The sequence below is a fragment of the Puntigrus tetrazona genome, chromosome 16, assembly GCF_018831695.1.
Source record: "Puntigrus tetrazona isolate hp1 chromosome 16, ASM1883169v1, whole genome shotgun sequence".
Lineage (NCBI taxonomy): Eukaryota > Metazoa > Chordata > Actinopteri > Cypriniformes > Cyprinidae > Puntigrus > Puntigrus tetrazona.
In genome coordinates, this window is record NC_056714.1 from 27250445 (window position 1) to 27267970 (window position 17526).

The 17526-nt window shown below is 34.7% G+C and overlaps 2 protein-coding genes across 4 annotated transcripts in view; one reads left to right on the top strand and one right to left on the bottom strand.

The window, feature by feature from the left end:
• Positions 1 to 7566, bottom strand: part of brd9 (bromodomain containing 9) — a 15129-nt gene extending 7563 nt beyond the window's left edge. The window contains exons 1-9 of one of the 3 annotated variants that reach the window (XM_043260797.1): positions 7428 to 7566; positions 6470 to 6690; positions 5091 to 5180; positions 4836 to 4971; positions 2951 to 3008; positions 2725 to 2869; positions 2527 to 2637; positions 330 to 448; positions 127 to 259 (exon numbers count right to left, since the gene is read on the bottom strand). In XM_043260797.1, coding sequence (XP_043116732.1) covers positions 127 to 259; positions 330 to 448; positions 2527 to 2637; positions 2725 to 2869; positions 2951 to 3008; positions 4836 to 4971; positions 5091 to 5180; positions 6470 to 6690; positions 7428 to 7479 — 1065 coding nt within the window. In that variant the 5' untranslated portion in view covers positions 7480 to 7566. Of the gene's footprint in view, positions 1 to 126; positions 260 to 329; positions 512 to 2526; positions 2638 to 2724; positions 2870 to 2950; positions 3009 to 4835; positions 4972 to 5090; positions 5181 to 6469; positions 6691 to 7427 lie in introns of all 3 variants that reach the window. The other 2 variants (XM_043260796.1, XM_043260795.1) reach the window with 2 other exon arrangements.
• On the top strand, positions 7536 to 15380 carry trip13 (thyroid hormone receptor interactor 13). Its single transcript, XM_043260802.1, is given in 15 exon segments — positions 7536 to 7659; positions 8340 to 8440; positions 9330 to 9483; positions 9641 to 9767; positions 10481 to 10536; positions 11262 to 11352; positions 11436 to 11508; positions 11590 to 11653; positions 11721 to 11807; positions 13177 to 13242; positions 13244 to 13284; positions 13468 to 13621; positions 13701 to 13813; positions 13894 to 13963; positions 15035 to 15380. Coding segments are annotated over 14 exon segments (1275 nt in total). The 5' UTR covers positions 7536 to 7659; positions 8340 to 8357; the 3' UTR covers positions 15131 to 15380.
• The last annotated feature ends 2146 nt before the right edge of the window (positions 15381 to 17526 follow it).

Here is a 17526-nt window from a genome sequence, read left to right on the forward strand (position 1 = left end):
AATTTAATTTGTGGGTTTTTTTGCATGCAACCCATGCACGCGAAAATACACATTTAGGTGCAGGAAAGCAATGCATTATGATCGTTTCAACTTCATTTGGGAAAACACGCAAGACACACGACGCACCTTAGAGTTTGGCATGAAGCGGTTGATTCGATCCCGCGCCTCGTCCGCGGCGTGCTCCACCAGCGCCAGCACGTGCTCCTCCGCCGTGCTGTCCGTCAAACTGCAGGCGTTGCCCTCCAGCTCGTACAGATCACTAGACGAGCAACACATCGGCTCAGTCACGCGCTCGCAAACAGCCAAAGCACCGCGGGCCGCCGCTTTACCTGATGATGGGCTCCTTTACAGGCTGCTTTTTGGACTTTTTGGGGTACTCCGTGTGGATGGGCAGGATCTCCGTCGCCGGCTCCTCGGGCGCGATGTCGTCATCTCCCAAAATGGCAGCCTGCTGAGAGAAATCCATGTCCTGCATAAACGACATGCTGCGCTTCAAAGCTAACAGCCGCTCCTGTGAACAGAGCACAAATAGAGCAACACAGCACCCATTTACTCCTCCTGCGGGAGCTCGTAGCTTTGCCATGAGGATGGGAGACGCGGGACATCCAACACGGGATGGGCTGAAATCAAGAAAGTGACTGGATGGTGGAGATACTCGCCTTATTAAAGCAAAAAATAAATCAAAAATAGACTATGAGACTAGTAGAAATGCTTCTTTTTTTGTGTGCTTTTAAATTGAAATGCAACGTTTTGCAGCAGCGAATTGATCGGGGTAATATTCAGAAGGATTTGGCAACTTTGCAAAAAGCGTTTCTTTCCCTATCGATGAAAGCTGACTTTTTTAGGATCCCACACCGCCGGAAATATCAGGAAATATTATAGTTGTGATTGGCAAGGCCTGGAAAGTTTATGGACAAAAATGATCAACTTTTCCACCGCTTTTTCATCTTTTTTTAAATTAATGTTTTACATTAAGATAAGGTGGAAAAAGTGGTGGAAAATTCTGTTATATACATTTATTGATATATATTACCACTTTTTTACATATAAATAATTTTATTTTATTTTCTTTATTTTTTTATATATATTATATATTTTTCTATTATTATTTATTATGCGTAATATATCGGTAACACTTTATTACACCTATTGGTTTCTTATATTAGGGCTAATATATATATATATATATATATATATATATATATATATATAAAATATGTATAAATATATATATATATTTTTGCATTAACATTTTTGTCCGGTCTAAAACTAAAAACAAACAGTTTTAGGATTTTAAAAAAATTGCCTTTACTATTTCTAGGTCACAAAATCAGTACAATTAGGTATTATCTTAAATATCATATTGTTTTTGCAACTACATAAGATATGCTGGTGACACTTTAGAAATGGTAACACTTTTCAACTTTTCATTAATTTAAATATATTAAATAAATTCTTAATTTATGTTTATTACTAGTTAGTAAGCTAGTTGTTTAGTTTAGGTGTGATTGAGGATGTAGAATAAGGTCATGTAGAATAACATGTGCTTAATTAATCCTAATAAATAGCTAATATTCATGATAATAGAAAACCAATAGGTGTAACTGTAAAATAAAGCGTTACCGATATATTACGCACTCAGAATAAAATATATAATAAATAGAAAAATATAATTATATATATATATATATATATATATATATATATATATATATATATATATATATATATATATATATATAAAAAAAATAAAAAATATATATGTCTAATATAAAAGTGGTAATATATAAATAAATATATATAACAGAATTTTCCACCACTTTTTCACCGTTTTTTTTTGTTATTATTATTGTAAAACATTAATTTAAAAAAAGATGAAAAAGCGGTGGAAAATTTGATTAATTTTGTCCATAAACTTTCCAGGCTTCGCAATCACAACTTTAAAACATCCTGATATTTCCGTCCTAAAATGTCCTATTAATATTTTAACGGGAAAAGAAGCGCTTTTCGCAAAGTTGCCAAATCACACTGAACATCACCCCGATCGATTTGCATTTAATTTTAAAAGCACACACACAAAAAAGCAGCATTTTTACTAGTTTCCTAGTCTTTCCTATATATTCTGAATGGGATTATATTTTTTTGCATTCCCCGTTTTAACTAAAGGTTTTGTGTTTCGCTCGCTGGGCTTTAGTTTATTTAGTTTGAGTTATTTCCGTACTTCAAGCTAACTTAAAACAAACCGAGAAATGCTGCATTTGCGGCTACATTTATTCGATTTCAACTAACAAAAAAAACATTTTCATGCTTTTTATTTTAGCCTACGCGAGTTAAACAGAGGCATTCGTAATTCACGTCATCACGGTTCGCGTTAATTTGCGAACGCATCGTTAAAATTGCAACGCACTATGAACTAAGCCTATAAAGCGCAGCGCGTTCGAATGGGAATGACGGCACGGATGAACTGGAGGACGAACGACAAAAAGGTAGAAAGCAACCAAAAGCAAACTGCGTTAGAAATGTTACTTTGCTCATCATCTTGAATCCCGTGTGGAGGAGTTTCTTGGCGGCCTTGTAGTAAACCGTCTCCGGCCGGTTGTAAACCATGGCGTTGTCGCACATCAGCTTGAAGTCTGCCTGGAGAGAGAGCGGGAAAAAAAAACAACTTTCAGAGTTGGGCGTCTTTTTAGCGAGACGGACGGCGCTCGAGAGAGAGAGACGCACCTTGAATTCCGTGATGGTTTTGTATTCGTTGGCGTCGATCTTGTCCTTCATCGTGCTGAAGTCCATGGGATGCTTGATTATCATGGAGTACCCCGGAGCGATGGCGTCGGTCACCGGGAAGGCGAAGAAGCCATGCGGGTCTTTCCTGACGGGACGGAAACATGGGGCTTGTATGAAGGCGGGTGTGGGAAGGGATTGGAGTTAGGATGCTTTTTCAGACGCTCACCTCTGAAGCAAACGCAGGAAATGCTCCAGGAGCTGCTGGCGAGGGGTGGATTCGTTTTCTAGGGAAAAAAAAACCAAACAAAAATAATAATAATACGTCGCACTGAACGCCTTTTTATATACGCATGTGACACTGACGCAGAAGACTCGTGAAATTCATTTGAATTTATGAACTGGACACTGCTGAAACGGTAGATTTGTGCAAAAAAAAACACTCTTCTTTTCACTAAATGATCTGAATATTTCTTTTCCTTGTAGCACTACACCAATGATTACATATTTATTCATCAGCTGACAATAAACAAATAATAAAAATATTTGTAAAACATTTATAATTTAATTTATTTAATATATATATATATATATATATATATATATATATAATATATATAAAATATATATATATATATAATATTAAATATATATATATATATATATAATATTAAATATATATATATATAATAATATAATAATATCAAATATATATATAAAATTATGAATTTATATATATATATAAATATATATAATATTAAATATATATATATAATAATATAATAATATTAAATATATATATATAAAATTATGAAATATATATATATATATATTTTTTAATTTAAATATTTTTATATTTTTATTTTAATCTGTTAATGTTTTTGTTGCATTTTGAAAGTTTATATAGATGATCATAATTGACATTTACTAGTACACTATTAAAATCAAAGGTCTGTTGATGTTATTTAATGTGCATGAACTAGCAAAGTTTTTAAGTTTAAGTTTTTAAATTTGTGAATTTGAAGATTCGTGAAATTCATCTGAATTTAAGGAACTGGAAGATTTATGCAAAAAAAATACTCTTCTTTTAACTAAATGATCTGAATATTTCTTTTCATTGTTGCACTACAACACGATTACATTTGTATTTATCAGCTGACAATAAACAAATGATGAAAAATATCTGTATTTGTAAATATTTGTAAACATTTATAGATCATTTTTAGTTAATTTAATTTTGACATTTACCAGTACACTATTAAAATCAAAAATCTGTTGATGTTATTTAATGTACATGAACTAGCAAAGTTTAAAAAATAAATAAAAAATAAAATAAATAAATATATATATTTATTTATTTTAATTATTATTATTATTATTATTATTATTATTATTATTATTAGTTTTTTTTAAATAATTTTATATTTTTCTATTTTCATTTTAATCTATTAATGTTTTTTGTTGCATTTTTTGAAGTTTAAATAGAATGGGTCCATTTTTTTAAATATACATTTTTAATTTTAATAAATTTAATAAATTTTTTAAACTACATTTACAAAGACAAATGCTGTTACGTACGTTTTATCATCACTTATTTATTTCATTTCAAAAACACTTTTATTTTCATTGCAGCACTACAACACAGCTACATTTTTATTCATCAGCTCACAGCATTAGTTTCAATAAACAAATGGTGAAATATTTCTAAAGCATTTATAGATCATTTAATATCGACATTTACTAGCACACTATTAAAACAGAGCAAGGCATTAATATGTGCTCAATTACAAATAATAAATGGATAATATTCTAATATTATGCGTGTAAATAAGCAGCTAATAGGTGTAATCGTAAAAAGTGTTACCAAATAATATATCAACATTTATATGAGTGAAAACTGTCGTGAACGTCAATTTCAGTATGCTTTGCTCAAAATAGAGTCAATATATCATCTATAAATATATTAATGTACACGAACTAACATCGAATGGTTGTGTTTTTGTAACTAATGAATAATTACTGTAACGCACGCATTGCTTAGTGAACGCTCGGACTAATTTGAACTAATAGGCATTCATTATTTTCAAGGGGTTATCGTTGTGTCTTAAGGTTACCTTGCTGGGTTCGACAGGCTCGTACGGGCCGATCTGCCTGCTGCTCCACCTCCACTTTCACTCCGGGATGAAACTCATCCGCTTCCGATTCCGATTCGAATTTGTCCCGCTTGCGCTTCTTCTCCTCTGGAAGCACCTGAGACACAACGCTCCTTTAGAAACAGCACTCAACCGACTAACCGTGCCCTGGATCATCATCATCACCATCATCATCATCATCATCATCATCGTAAGGCAGGCTTTCCACGACTTTACCTCCACGGGCTTCGGCAGAGTGAACGGCTCCACCGGTGCGCTGGCAGCGCTTTCTGACTGCTCTCGCTCACGCTTTTTCTTTTTCTCCTCCTGCATACAATACATACAGCATTTCTAAGGTATGTAGGTGACTAGAGTGCATTTTAAAATTTTATATATATATATATATATATATATATATATATATATATATATATATATATATATATATATATATATATATATTTATTTTATTTTTTTTTTGGGGAAAAATAATTTTAAAAATGTTTTTGCTGCAATATTTATTATTATTATTAATAATATATATATATTTTTTTCTTTTTAGATATATATTTTTGGGGAGAAAATAATTTTAATCTGTTAATGTTTTGCTGCAATATTTATTATTATTATTAATAATATATATATTTTTTTCTTTTGAGGAATAATTTTAATCTGTTAATGTTTTTGCTGCAATATTTATTATTATTATTATTAATAATAATATATATATTTTTTTCTTTTGGGGGGAATAATTTTAATCTGTTAATGTTTTTGCTGCAATATTTATTATTATTATTATTAATAATAATATATTTTTTTTTTTTGGGGGAATAATTTTAATCTGTTAATGTTTTTGCTACATTTCGAAAGTTTAAAGAGAATGTGTGTTTTATTATTTTCTATTTCAGTTATTTTATAGCATAAGCTAAATTTACAAAGACAAATGTTGTTACGCAAGTTTTATTTATATTTACATTTTTTAATTTTTATATTCACAAGTTTCAAAAAAGTAACAAAAATGTTTCATGGCTTTCTTTTAAGTTTAGTTTAGTTCACTATTACATCCCTTTTTGTCATAACACTGAATATTATTATCGTTTTGTTAATAGTTTGAAATAGCACTTGCTTTCACCTTTTTCAATACAAGTTTGTTAAAGTTTTAGTCATTTCGTTGTGTTTCGCCATTTTTATTTATTCCTTTTTCTTAAACACAATTTGTCTATATGTTGTTTTATTCATGTTTATTAAATTTTTAAGTAGCTAAGTTAAACTACATTTACAAAAATAAATGCTGTTTTGGCAACCAGCTGAAACAGTTTTATTCACATTTAAATTTTATGTCAGTTATTGTTGCAGTTTATTAAAAGTAATAAAAATGTTTTTATGGCTTTAGTTCACTATTACATCCCTGGTGGAACCAAATATTATTATTATTATTTCTTTTTAATAGTTGGAATTATCATAATATATATATATATATATACACACACACACACATATATTTATATACACACACACACTTTGTTTGTCTATATAGTCTATATATAGTTGCATTTTCTCTTATTATTTTCAGAGCATATGGACTTCGAGTGTTTAAGACTTGATCTTTCACTCACCTTCCTCCTCCTCCTCTCCTCATCATCTCCATACTTCTCCTTCTCCTTCTCGGATTTCTTCTTCTTCTTCTTCTTCTTCTCTTTGTGTCGCTCCCATTCGTGGTCAGAGCGGTCGTCATAGTAACTGGAGTCATGTCCGGATCCGGAGAGCTCGGTCACCTCGCTGCCGCCCACCTTGAGCACCAACTTCAAGGGTTTATCCAGAGGTTTGTCCTCATAGTCTTAAAAAAGCACAAACAGAAAGCCATCAAGAGTCAGTCGGGCAATTGAAGATTTTCTTACAGCAATAAAGGCGTGCATTTCCTTTCATTTAGTGTTTTTTTTTTTTTTTAAATGTTAAGAAATGAAAAAAAAAAAAAAAAAAAAAAAAAAAAAAAAAAAAAATATATATATATATATATATATAAAAGAACAATAATAAATAAGAATAAAATAAGATTATAATCAATTATTTATTTAATAAAATATTTTATTAAAATAATCATAGAATTAAATAATCCATATTATTAAAATAATAAACCAAAATTATTTCCACGAATTAAATAATAAGATAAACAAAAAAACAATTTTAGCAAAATAACAAAACGATTAATAACAGAAAATAAATTATACATTTAACAGTAAAAAGTAGAGAGAGTAGAAAAAAAAACTGAACTCAACAAACTATCATCCAAACAATATTCCACGCATCTATAATATAATAATATCACAACATTATAATATAATTTGTGTCTTTAAACCGGCAAATATTTTAGGATGGAGATGCTTAGACAAACTGAAGTCCCCAATGATTTAGAAAACGCCCAAAAGAAATAATCACGAATTAAAATGTGTTATTTAGTCAGTTTTTGTACGGCTGAAAGCAAATATAGCACGTATTTATTCACGATTCTGGACAATGCACAGACTTCCAGGACACTTAGAATCAATAAAAGCGCTTTCCATTCCAACATTTTACCTCCTTCGACCTTTCTCCACTCGGGCCTGTGTTTCTTGTGCTTCTTCCCCATTTCTGCGCTTATTTACGTGAGGAAAATCTCGCCGAATTCGTATTCCTGTCTAGCCGCCGCAACAGCGACAACAACGCTAGCAGCTCCGGTTAACTTCCGGTGCCAGGCGGCGTCGTTTCCGGGGCACGCTGACGTCAGGTCGAGCGCGGCAAGTTCGAGTCTGTCCGTCGCTGTCGTGAGGCGAGCGCGTTTATTCCTTTTCGTCTGCTTTTTCTGTTAACAAAACACGACGGCCGACAAAACAAACAGCAGTAGAGCAAAGAAACCGGAAAGTAGTTATTCCGTTCGTTGTTTGACTCGCGATTGCGTTTACGACAGTGAAAACGTAGCGATCCCGTATTAAACACGACGTTTTGCGCGGTCACGTGAAAAAATATCGTCTAATGTTATTGTCACGGTGGAATTTAAACGTAGCTAGCTAATTGTTTGTCGGTCACTTCGTCGTTGCTAGGTTTGCTAGCTTCCGCGGGGATGCTAATGGGTTTGTTTATAAACGTTACCCGGCCTTTATTAAGGTCCACACATAACCCGGATGATGAATAAATAAGCGTTCTGTTTGTTTAGTGGATATGTAGCTTTCTCAGTAATGTACAATATTTGGCCGAGATGCATCTATATTTCTCAGGGGGTGCAAAAAATACTGGGATATCACCTTTAAAGCTGTCCAAATCAAGTTGTTAGCAATGCATGTGACTCATTATAATTAGGTTTTGGTATATTTACAGCAGAAAGGACATGATCTTCGCTTTTGACCCACTGTTGTTTTATTTCTACAAATACACCGGTGTTAGCCATGCATGCTTTTGCGCTTTAGGGTCACGCGGGTGATGTTAATCATGTCTCTTCCTTGTGTTTTTCAGTCTTCGGCAGTTTCGGGAATGGACATATCTGAGCATCACATGACCGATGTCGGCCTGATCCGCCCCGATGTGCACATAGAGGTTCACATCAAGTCTCAGAGGTAAGCCATGCACCGCCACTGACTTTCTTTCACGCTCGCGTTTGCTGTCACAGCCGTTCCTAAAGAAAAGACCGTCACGTCCAGCAAGGATGCCTTGAGCTACTTAAGAGTGGACAGCAGAGACGTGTGCATTTCCTTAAAGAAATTATAAAAAAAAAAAATGCAAGTAAATTAACAATTAATAAAAGGAGCCGTAATAAATAAGAATATATCCAATTATTTATTTAATAAAATATTTTATTAAATTAATCATATATAATTAAATAACCCATATTATTAAAATAATAAATAAACCAAAATTATTTCAGCTAAATAATAAAAGGATAAACGAAAAACAATTTTAGCACAATAACAAAACGATTAATAATAGAAAATAAATTCTACTTTTAACAGTAAAGCAGAGAGAGTAGCATCGGTGCTATTTCAGGACTTTCTGTGCACCGTGGTAAAATAAAATAAATTGTGGTTTTCCGAATTTTTTCCTGAGCTGTAATCAAGATTATCAAGATTTCTGTGACGCTGAAGACTGGAGTAATGATGCTGGAAATTCAGCGGCGCTTCACAGAAATAAATTACATTTTAACATATATTCACACAGAAAGCAGCTTATTTAAATTGTAATAATATTTCACAAATGAATGCAGCCTCGGTGAGCAAAAAAACACACAAAACTGTAGACACGGCTTTTCTTTTATAGCGGTGCATATATATATATATATATATATATATATATATATATATATTAGTAATATAGCGAGCACCCCTGTCATTTTTGCAGACGGTCACCCTCCTTTTTCCCCCTCATCGAATATCCTTTTAAATGAGGTAAAATGAGAACATGTCTGTACTTCCCCGCGTGTTTTAAAAGTGCACGAATTTGTGTTTACAGCACGGCCAAGAGGCCTGAGGTGAGGACGCGTGTGCTGTCACTGCTGGACCGACACAGCACCGTCTTAAGCTCCTACAGATGGACAGAGTTTGACGACGAGTTTCTAACCAAAAATGTGGAGTCGGTCACAGTAGCGGATTTAATTGGTCCAAAAGTAATTCCAGATTTTTGTTGGCATCTGTAGACGTTCTGCTTTATATTTAATTTATTTTGGAATATAATGCATCTGTTTTGAGGATGTGGTTGTTGTTGTTGTTGTTTTTTTTTTGGTCTGACATTTATGGGTACGGTGTGTCTTTTATATCCTGCAGCTCGTTGATTTAAAGGCTCACAACCTTTGTATCCATGTTTTCTCTCTGAACGATGAAAGTCCGAGCACGCTTGCTCTGGAAGAGGAGGAGGAGCTTTCTGCTGCCAATCATTGGCTCCTACCAGCAGGTGATTATGCATGACACGCCCCCTTTCATGCAAACCACATTTTAAGATTTCTTAAGGAAATCATTCACTCAGAAATGAGAATTCTATGAGTATTATATTTACAATATATTTTTAATATTTACAATATATTTTTAATATTTACAATATATTTTTATATATATATATATATATATATATATATATATATATATATATATATATATATTTTTATATTAATATTAATTATATTATATTAATAATAATAATAATAATATATATATCGCCTAGCTCAAATAGTTAACTAAAGCTAAAACTTTTTTCAATTTCATAAAACATTGTCTACCTAAAAGGCAACATTTTCCATATTAATTTGATGAACTAAAACTGGAATAAAAATTAATAAACTATGTAGACATAATTTTATTTATTTTATATATATATATATATATATATATATTACAACAAAATTACACTGAGAAAAAATGATTAATTGAATTTATAAAAGGTAAAGGTAATAAAAAAGGTAATAGTTTGCAAACAATTTATTTTAGCTACATTTAAAAGAATAACTTCAGTTGACTTTTTTTTTTTTCTTTAATGTAGCTAAAATATTTTTTTTTGCAATCAGTTTCCTTAAAAAAGTAGTATACATAGAAACTAACACGCTACATACAGGGCATTGCTCCAGACAACTAAAGAGTTAGGCTTCATCTTTTCTTCTTCATGTGTTCCAGCTGAGTTTCATGGCGTTTGGGAAAGCTTGATTTATGAGGAAGGCATCAAAACACAAGTAAGACGTTTTGGAATTGCTTGAAATATCGTAGCAGAATTACATTCATCTGCACAAATGAGCAAACAACCAGAGAGACCTGAATCACAGCAGGGGTCATTTAATACACATCTTCATTTAGTGTGCTATATATATATATATATATATATATATATATATATATATATATATATATATATATATATATATATATATATATATATATATATTTATTTATTTATTTATTTATTTATTTTTTTTTTTTATTTTATTTTTTATTTTTATTTGTGATAAGTATGAGTCAGAATGAATGTGTTGTTTGAATATTTACAAAAACATTATTGCAGCCAAATTGACATTTTATTCTCCAAATCTTATTTGAAACCTCAAAAGTAGGCGCTTTCCTTACAATGCGCTTTCTATGGATATGAAATCACTTTTGTGAATTTTCTTTTGATGTGGACGTCTTTGACCCTCTACACACACACACACACACACACACACACACACATCTATAGGTGTAATGGTTTTTATGTAATGGTTTGTGTTATGTTTTTTAAGCCTTTTGAATTATTACATCGGCAGTGTCTTCATAAACCACCTTCAGATTATAATACCTTTCTCGTACCATTGTCATTAAACACATTTGTGTCCTCACACACACACACACACACACACACACACACACAGCCCTTAAGTTTAATAGCACATATGAGCCATAACATGATTCTTTTTTTTTCCTCCAGCTCTTGGATTATGTTTCGACAACGATCTTCTTCTCTGACAGAAACGTCGACAGCAATTTGATTGCCTGGAATCGGGTCGTGTTGCTTCACGGTAAGACAGCACAGGCTCGTTTGAAGGCGCTCTCTGTCCTCATCGCCGTGTTTACACAGTTGCGCGTCTCTCCAACCCCTCAGGGCCGCCTGGCACGGGCAAGACGTCTCTGTGCAAAGGACTTGCCCAGAAACTCTCCATCAGGCTGTCTGGCAGGTGAGACGCCTTCAGAAAATCAAAAGGGCCGCTGCTGAGCGTCCCGTGTCGTCATCGTCTGTGTGTTTCCGTCCTCAACAGGTACGCGCACAGCCAGTTCGTGGAGATCAACAGCCACAGCCTCTTCTCCAAGTGGTTCTCAGAGGTACCGCTCTAAAACGCTTTCTCTGACCCGTGTGCGAAGGCCCGCTAACGCCTGACTGCTTTTACAGAGCGGAAAGCTGGTCACGAAGATGTTTCAGAAGATTCAGGAGCTCATTGATGATAAAGACGCCCTGGTGTTCGTCCTGATAGATGAGGTTCTCTGTTTTTAACAATGTTTGTTTGGTTGAATCTGACTAACCTTTGCTTGACAAAACCACTTTAACGAGACTAAAGGTAATTGTTGGCCACTTAAAGGAATAGTTCGCCCCAAAAATGAGATTTCTGTCATCGTTTACTCTCCCTGAGTAGTTTGAAATCTTCACACAAAGGAAGATATTTAAAGAAAGTTTTGGTCACCATTGACGTCCATTGTATTTTTTTTCCTACTATGGAAGTCAATGGTGACCCAAAACAGCCTTCTCACAAACTTTCTTCAAAATGTCTTCCTTTTTTCGAAGAAAGTTTGCAAGCAGGCTGTTTTGGTCACCATTGACTTCCATAGTATTTTTTTTCCTACTATGGAAGTCAATGGTGACCCAAAACGGCCTGCTCACAAACTTTCTTGTTTTATTTTTGGGTAAAGTACGGGTCTGGACTGTTGGTTTTAAAGGGTTTTATGGTGAATAAGAGCTGTTCAGGTCTCCCAAAACCAGCTAAGATAATCAGACCACTTTAGACTGATTAATAAAAGCTATAAAGCATTGCTTTAAACTGATATAACCACAACGAAGCAGCTCATAGCCTCATTAGCCGTTTTAAAACAATTCACATCCTCTAATGAATGATAATTCGATTATAATTGAATCTGAGTGGTAATCACTTTTATTGGTTGCTTGCTTTCAGTTCAAGCACAATTTTAGCAAAGCAGCTTTGATATTTTAGATATTCATTGTTTTATTTCCTCCCCACAAACCTTTAGTTATCCGTTTAGGCAAAATCTATAAGAACAATAATTTGGAAAAACATTGCAAAATTGCTCTGGGCGTTCAGTTCTTTGAATTTGATCTGTTTAAACCAAATTTATACAAGTGAGGCATTTACCACGCAATTGAGCAAAAAATGTATTTGAACAATCATTTATTTATTGTTAAGCCATTAAGGATACAGTCATGAAATTGAGCTATTTAAACCATTGATGTGCCGTAATAATATTAAAACGTTTTAAATACATTATGGTAATTTCATTAATGTACACTTAATGTACTTTTAATTAAAAAATGCATTTGTTATGTGGCAGAGCTTGGAAAATAACATAAAAATGTGCTTGACTTTTGTGCCGTTCATTGAATTAAATTTGTATAATTTAAAAAAAATGTTAGTGTTTTTTGTCCTTAATTAGGAATAAATAAAAGCGATCGTAAACATATCGGAACAATATAAATACAATAAAAATGTAACACAAATATTATTAAATGCCAAACGCTCTCTTTGTAAATGCATTGCTTGTGTTAAAAGTCGAGGCTTTTTGCGACACGCGTTTAATGTATTATCGGCGTTTAGCGTCTAACGATGTGTGTTCGTCAGGTGGAGAGTCTCACAGCCGCCCGGAGCGCCGCTCAAGCAGGAACGGAGCCGTCCGACGCCATTCGGCGTGGTCAACTCCGTGCTCACCCAGCTCGACCAGATCAAACGGTCAGTTTCTCTTCATCTACAAAGGCGTGCTTGAAATCGAGAACGCTGGTTAATTAATGCACGTTCCTGCTCAGTAAATAAGGGTTTATTTTTGTAGCCGTTCACGTTTATATAACTTACTCCACTGACTGATGCACGTTGGAATAAGTCACGTGGTGGTAAAATCGTGATAATGCCGCTCAGGTACCCAAACGTCGTCATCCTCACCACATCCAACGTCACGGAAAAGATCGATCTGGCGTTTGTGGACCGAGCCGATATAAAGCAGTACATCGGCCCCCCGAGCGCCAGCGCCGTGTTCAACATCTACCTGTCCTGTCTGGAGGAGCTCATGAAGGTGAGCTCGCGCGGTTGAGCGTTGAACGCCTCCGTTCTCCCGCCGCATGCCACAGACCAGATCTGACCTTTCCCCGCAGCGCCAGATCGTCTACCCCAGGCAGCAGCTGCTGAGCTTGGAGGAGCTGGGCACCGTGAACTTCATGGAGAGCGACGTGACCCGTCTGAGCTTAACCCTGAGGAACCTCGCCCGGTGAGTGTTTGCTTTCAGTGCGGCCGGTCCCGAAAGGGGCCCCCGAGAGCGGCTCCTGACGAGCGCTTCTTTCTGCGCAGGAGGAGCGTGGGACTCAGCGGACGGGCCTTGAGGAGAATCCCGTTTCTGGCTCACGCGCTCTATGGAAAGGTACTCGTCTTTTTACGCAGATGTTTTTAGGATTAAAGCGTCACTGCATGTTGCTGTGACGCCGACATTAGTTATTAATAATACTCATAATTATTCAACACATATAATAGTGCTTTAATCTAATTCTTTCAGGCTGGTTGATCACAGTACATTAAGTGTTAGATAAAAGATTAAATGTACGCTAATTTGCATAGTGTTTATTTTGGGCATCATCTTTTTATCCTTCCAGAAAATAGTCAACATCCACAATTTTTTTTTGGGAGATAAATTAGATATAAATATGCAATATTTCACTATTATATTAGTGAATTCAATTCTAAATAATACATTTCAACCAGGACAAATTCAGTCATGTAAGAATTATATTATATAACCATTAAATTCTGTAATAATCAGAGTTGGGGAAAGTTATAATTTATTATAATTTATTTATAAATTATAATTACAATATTGCAATTGCTCCCTAAAAATACCTTATTACATGACTTAGTTTTTATGTAAAGTAATTAAGTAATTAATTCCTTTTGGTTTGTTTGTAAAATTTTTAAAAAAGTTACAGTTCTCTCAAAATGTTAAGAAATTGTGGGGGAAAAACTAAGCAAGCGGCATTACGCGTTTTTAAAAAGTAACTTGGGTATTTTCCTGTCATTTAAAAAAAAAAGATGCTATAATATTCGTCTCATTTTAAAGATATTAAAATGAATAAAATTGCACATTCGCCACGACATATACAGGTGCTGCAGAGTAATCACATAGCTGTCAATACAGCCAAAAAAAAACAGTTTTAGGATTAAAATGTTGCACAAAGCAGTTAAATGATATATGTGTATGTATGCATGACAGAGCTATAAAACATGCATCGGAATTTAAACCTACAGACACTTATGAATAAAGTGTAGTTAAATACTTCAATACTCTAGTCTAAAAGAAGACTTGCTTTGTAAGTTTGACTAGAGCATGAACGATGTATACAGACCAGGTTTCTGTCACCTGCTTATTTTTATACAGGATTAATGCAACCTGCAGTTTATCCTTTGTTTGTCGTAATCACGTCAACTCTTGTGTCTCCAGTCCTCCTCGGTGACAGTGGAGGCTTTTCTGAGAGCGATGGAGCGGGCCGTGGACAAACAGAGGCAGGAACAGGCGAGTTTGGTCAACTGTGTTTGAGCGTCTTCCTGTGAACGCTAAGGCCGCCCTAGAACCGGCCGGTTGTCCTTTTATGAGACGCTTTTTCTTATTAGACTAGGATGCATCTGCTAGGCGACGTCAGACAATCGTAGTCGTAACCACTTTTTTGAAGTATGCAATGTAGCAGATGCTTTTTGCATGTGGAAAAAAAAAAAAAGTTCTTTTTATGTTCAGTTTTTATGCACGTGTATATTTAAATCGTTTAATTAAACGAGAGAGAACAAAGAGATCCTTTTGCATCTTTTTTATGGCATCCAGCAGGTGTCACAACGGTGCCGCTGCGGGAAAAACATGCACCGGTCTTTTAGAGACGGCCTCCATTCACACAGCATTCGAATTAGAAACCTTTAGGGCTGGCCGTCCTCCCTGCAATCAAGCAAACCGTTTTTGCAGGCTTCCTGAGCGAAGCCTGAATGCCTTATCGGGTCTAAATAAGTCTCATATTCGAAGCATTGAAAGTCGAGGCGTTCAGTTTTGGATCGCAGTGCAACGATGATGCTTTCAAATGACTAAAATATAAATGCAATGTAAATACTGCGTGCACTGCACAAAAGCATTTTAGTTTAAGTACAAATATCGGAATATGCTCGCAAATGATGCATTTGCTTGAGCGTGAAGAAATCAGGCTTCCTGAGAAATTAAGCACTTTTAAACGACTTTTATGTTTAAGTTGATGTTCCTGCCTGCGTTGGAAGACACCCGTTTGCGTTTTAAGACTAAACCCCCTTCGAACCTCATCGCGGTCCAATTTAAAGAACGCAAGACGACTTTCGAGTGAATGCATCTCGATTTAAGACGAGGCGAGCTGCGCGAGTTAAAAAGTATCCGAGCTCAGAACTAAGTCCCCGTCGGACGCCGCTTGTTTGGTTCGGTTTCGAAGAGGCTTAAGGTGTAAAAGAGAACCTTAAACGCGTTCTCCCACGCATGCCTTCGCTTCGCTCGCACGGCGGCTGACCTTTAGTCGCTCAGAAACCAGTCTGACACCATATTTAAAGCGGCGCGCTTTGATGCGCCGCCCGGAAAGGTGGAAGCCGTGAGAATGGGTTTCATGCGACTCTCCCGTGATCACAAAGAGCGGCGTCTCCCGCCGATACCGGCTCAAACGGGTAAACGTGCAGGCATTCCTCTGATATGACGCCAGATTAAAACGTGTCAGGCTGCAGAGCAGATAAACAAAGCCGTAATTGCGATGTCTGCAGGCTTTTTTCTTCCCTTGCTGACAGTTCCTCGTCCAAAAACACGCAGCTGTTTGAATCTCATCGGCGACGTCTCAAAAGCCTCATTGTTGCCGCTTTTGTGGTTAGAAACCGCCAGCGAGATCCTAAACAAAGCAAACACTATAACGCTGCTGAATTTCCCAACAGTTTTCGGGTTTCTGGCCTCAAGCGCTGGAACGTCAGCGGAGCTGCCAATAGCAATACGTTAATTGAAGACTTAATAACGCGAGGCGTTTGAGGCTGTTCTGTAGGACTGAAGAGAGATACATGAGCTTTTGTTTGAAATAAAGGAATGATTGATGCCGCTTATTGGCAAATCGGTAACGCAAATCTCTCCGCTCTTTAAGCATCGCAGTAGATCTTTCCCAGAAATATGCTTTCGTCTCTTATTCGGCTTTTTATCGGTCGTTTTCGAACGAATCGCATGTGAAAAAATTTATTGCATGTGGAAAAAAAGAGAAAAAAATGGGTTTAATGATAAGCCATTTATATAAATATTTATATATGGTAAACCATTTAATAAAAAAAGGGTTTTTTTCTAATAAAGAAAATACAATTTTGCTTCAATTAATTTTTTTTTAATAAAAAGTGTGGCGTAAACATGCTTTCAACGAAGTGCATAGAACAGATCATAGTGTTACAAAAAAAAAAAAAGTTTAATTTTTTTTTTCTGCACCATTTTTCGGTATAGCATAGATTTATAACAATTTATTGATTATTGCCCTTAATGTAAAAATGATCACTTATTGGCTTTTTTTTATAGAAACAGTTTTTAGATTTGTATTCGTTTTCTTTAAGTAGCATAAATATATAATATCGGTCATTTATTGGTTATTGGCCCTCAATTTGAAATTGATTTATTTATTGATTGATACGTAATATTTAATTAAAAATAAAAACTATTTACTTTTGGTTTTAGCATCTATCAGTAGTGTCACTTTATAATATATCGGCCATTTATCGGTTATTGGCCTTCATGTAAAAAATGGTTATTTTTCAGCTGATTTTTAATATTTAGTTAGTTTAGTAAAAAAATTATTGACTTAAATGTTTACAGGGCTGTAAATTGTCTTTAGTGTCAATTTATAATATGCCGATATCGGTTATCGGTTTACAGTTTGCTATAGTTTTTACAGCTTTCTTTAAGTAGTGTTGAAT